General features: G+C 35.8%; 1 protein-coding gene across 1 annotated transcript in view; it reads left to right on the plus strand.

The window, feature by feature from the left end:
- LOC107631486 (probable aspartyl aminopeptidase) overlaps positions 1 to 2,761 on the plus strand; it is a 6,148-nt gene that overhangs the window by 1,277 nt on the left and 2,110 nt on the right. The window contains exons 5-7 of the mRNA XM_016334948.2: positions 41 to 113; positions 620 to 727; positions 869 to 1,024. Coding sequence (XP_016190434.1) covers positions 41 to 113; positions 620 to 727; positions 869 to 1,024 — 337 coding nt within the window. The remainder of the gene's footprint in view (positions 1 to 40; positions 114 to 619; positions 728 to 868; positions 1,025 to 2,761) is intronic.

The raw sequence follows: 2,761 nt of genomic DNA on the forward strand, positions 1-2,761 counted from the left end.
TGTTTGTTGACTATTTAGAACACGCTGCTTGTTTGATCAGGAATGTTAATAGTGATGGATTCAAACCTAATGCTCAGTCTCATCTTCTTCCTGTCTTGGCTACTTCAGTGAAGGTAATACTGGATTTAAACGAAGTTCATGCTTCTGCCACAGGATATGTAATACACTAATACTCATACCTTTGCTATGTTTATGATTTTGTTAAGGACAAAAGAAAATGATTAGATTGAGATGCCCAGGTATAATGCATCAAGTTAAAGATTGAATTATATTTTGAAACAATTACTTTACCCGAGTTGCAATCTATTTGACTGCATGTAGCCAGAGTCCTAGAGAGTTCAATTAATGGTTAAAGATGCATATCTTGTTTGATAAGAATCATTCTTGATGAGGTGGCAAAATGATTTATATAGAATTATTAGCTTTTAATTGCACCTTACTGAAAGCCATCTTTGTGTTATGGTGCATTGTGTTTTTTAGCACTAATACTTGTATCTAGTTAACTAAAGAATAAGTTTCCACCAGCATTGCTTATTAAGATGCAAAGTGTTTCTTACTTTCTTATTAGTTATTTGATTTAGCTTTTATACATTTAATGGGGTTGAGTTCTGTCTTGCAGGCAGAGCTGAATAAAGCTGTCCCTGAAAATGATTCAACTGAAAGTGGAAAGAAAGCAAATGATAAAACTGACACTACCAATACTAAACACCATTCTCTTCTACTGCAGGTTAGCAGGTTTTGAAATTCATAGTGCCTTCTTTTTGATAGGTGCTTCAGTTACATTTCCTTTTGACATCTATTTCACACTACTTGCAGATTTCAATGTGGATCTAACTCTTGGTAATTATCTTGTTTTTCTTTTCCCCAGTTGCTTGCAAGCAAGCTTGGGTGTGAACCAGAAGACATTTGTGATTTTGAATTGCAAGCTTGTGATACCCAACCAAGTGTAATTGCTGGAGCTGCACAGGAATTCATATTTTCAGGACGGCTTGATAACCTCTGCATGTCATTTTGCTCCTTGAAGGTTTAAGTTTTACATAAATTGTTTTCTCAAGTTTCAGGTTCACGTGTGATATGAATTTTGAATTATAATATTCTTTTTGAACTGTGCCTTTCCGTTTGATGCTTACCATCCCAAAAATATTTACCTTACTTGAAGAAGACAAAGCAGAAAAAACCATCACTACCCAACCATTTCACAACATCATTGTAATCTATGTTTGAGTGAAGAGCTGCTGCACTACAGCCAATGAACTGCTTAAACTTGAATTTGGTGCCCTTTATAAATAAGTGTTAACTAAGCGATCAATAGTTCAAGTACAGTAATTTTTTTTCCTCTCTACTTACTCAATTTTGTATTGATAGAGGATATAGGGATGAGGCATATACCATAGATAATGAAATTTTTAAGAATTCCGTTTAATGTTCTTCCATGAGGGCAGAAGATGGTTTGTTTCCTGATACATTGTATTATTCTGTTTGTAGTTAATGCATCCATGGTTTGACAAGTCAATTTAGTTAGATCATGATTCTCTGCATCTTCGCTGCCAAATTAAGAGACTTGGTGTATGTATCATCGGAATCCATGTAGTTAGACCCACTTTAACTGAACAAGTCTTGGTTATTGTTATTGTTAGGTTTAATTATTCTGCTGGTCCCTATAATTTCGTCAAATTTTCAATTAGGTCCTTATACTTTTTTTCTTTTCAATTGAATCCCTATACCATATCAAATTTTGTAATTAAGTCCCTATAAAAAGTTAAAGTTAACGGAATATTCCGTTAAATAAAACGAATATATCACACATAAAAATAAAAAACCTAAAAGATAACATCTTTTATTTTTTAAATTACAAAAGTGCCCTCAACATAAAATAAAAAAACCTGTACTCTCTCTCTCCTCCCTCTCCCTCTTCCACGCCATCCACCTCTTCCATCAAATCCACTACTTCGAGCTCCGTTGAGGGGGAAAATGTACCAATTAGTGTACCCTAGGAAATCTGGTGTTCTATCTAATTCACTCTGCATGAAGAATTCACTGGATCCGAGACTAGTGAGAGGCAAAATCATGGTTTACGATCGGGGATGTAGCCCTAGGGTTGCCAATTTTGGTGGTGAAGAAAGCTGGTGGAGTTGAAATGATCCTCGCAAACGGAATCTCCAACGGTAAGGGCCTCGTCGGCGATGCTCACCTCATCTCAAATCCTACTTCTCATCTACCGCAAACCCTAGTGCAACTCTCGAATTCAAAGGAACGATCTTCGGAATCAAATTGGCACTGGTTCTGGCATCATTCTCTGCAAGAGGACCTAACGACTTGAACCCTGAGATTCTCAAACCAGATTTGATTGCTCCTGGTATCAACATCCTTGAGGCTTGGACTGATGCTGTTGGACCTACAGGTCTCGATTCAGATTCCAGGAGAACCAATTCGACACTTCATCTTTCTTCTGCTTCTGTTTCATTTTGCTTTTGTTTCATTCTGCTTCTACTTGGTTTTACTTCTGCTCACTGATTATGTTAAAAAAATTTTTGATTGTGTTAAAAAATTCTGAATATGAGTTTTGATTATGTATTTTGCTTGTAATTAACTGATTATGTTATGATAAAAATTTTGCTTCTGATCATGTTAAAAATTGATTATGACAAAAATTTTGGTTTTGAATGTGTTGATTATGGCAAAAAATCTGCTATGGAAAAAGGGAACTTGTTGGTATAGGGAGGGTGGTGACGGAAGAGAAGGATGAGGAGATGGTGGATGA

The sequence above is a fragment of the Arachis ipaensis genome, chromosome B01 (genome assembly GCF_000816755.2).
Source record: "Arachis ipaensis cultivar K30076 chromosome B01, Araip1.1, whole genome shotgun sequence".
NCBI classification, from domain to species: Eukaryota; Viridiplantae; Streptophyta; class Magnoliopsida; order Fabales; family Fabaceae; genus Arachis; species Arachis ipaensis.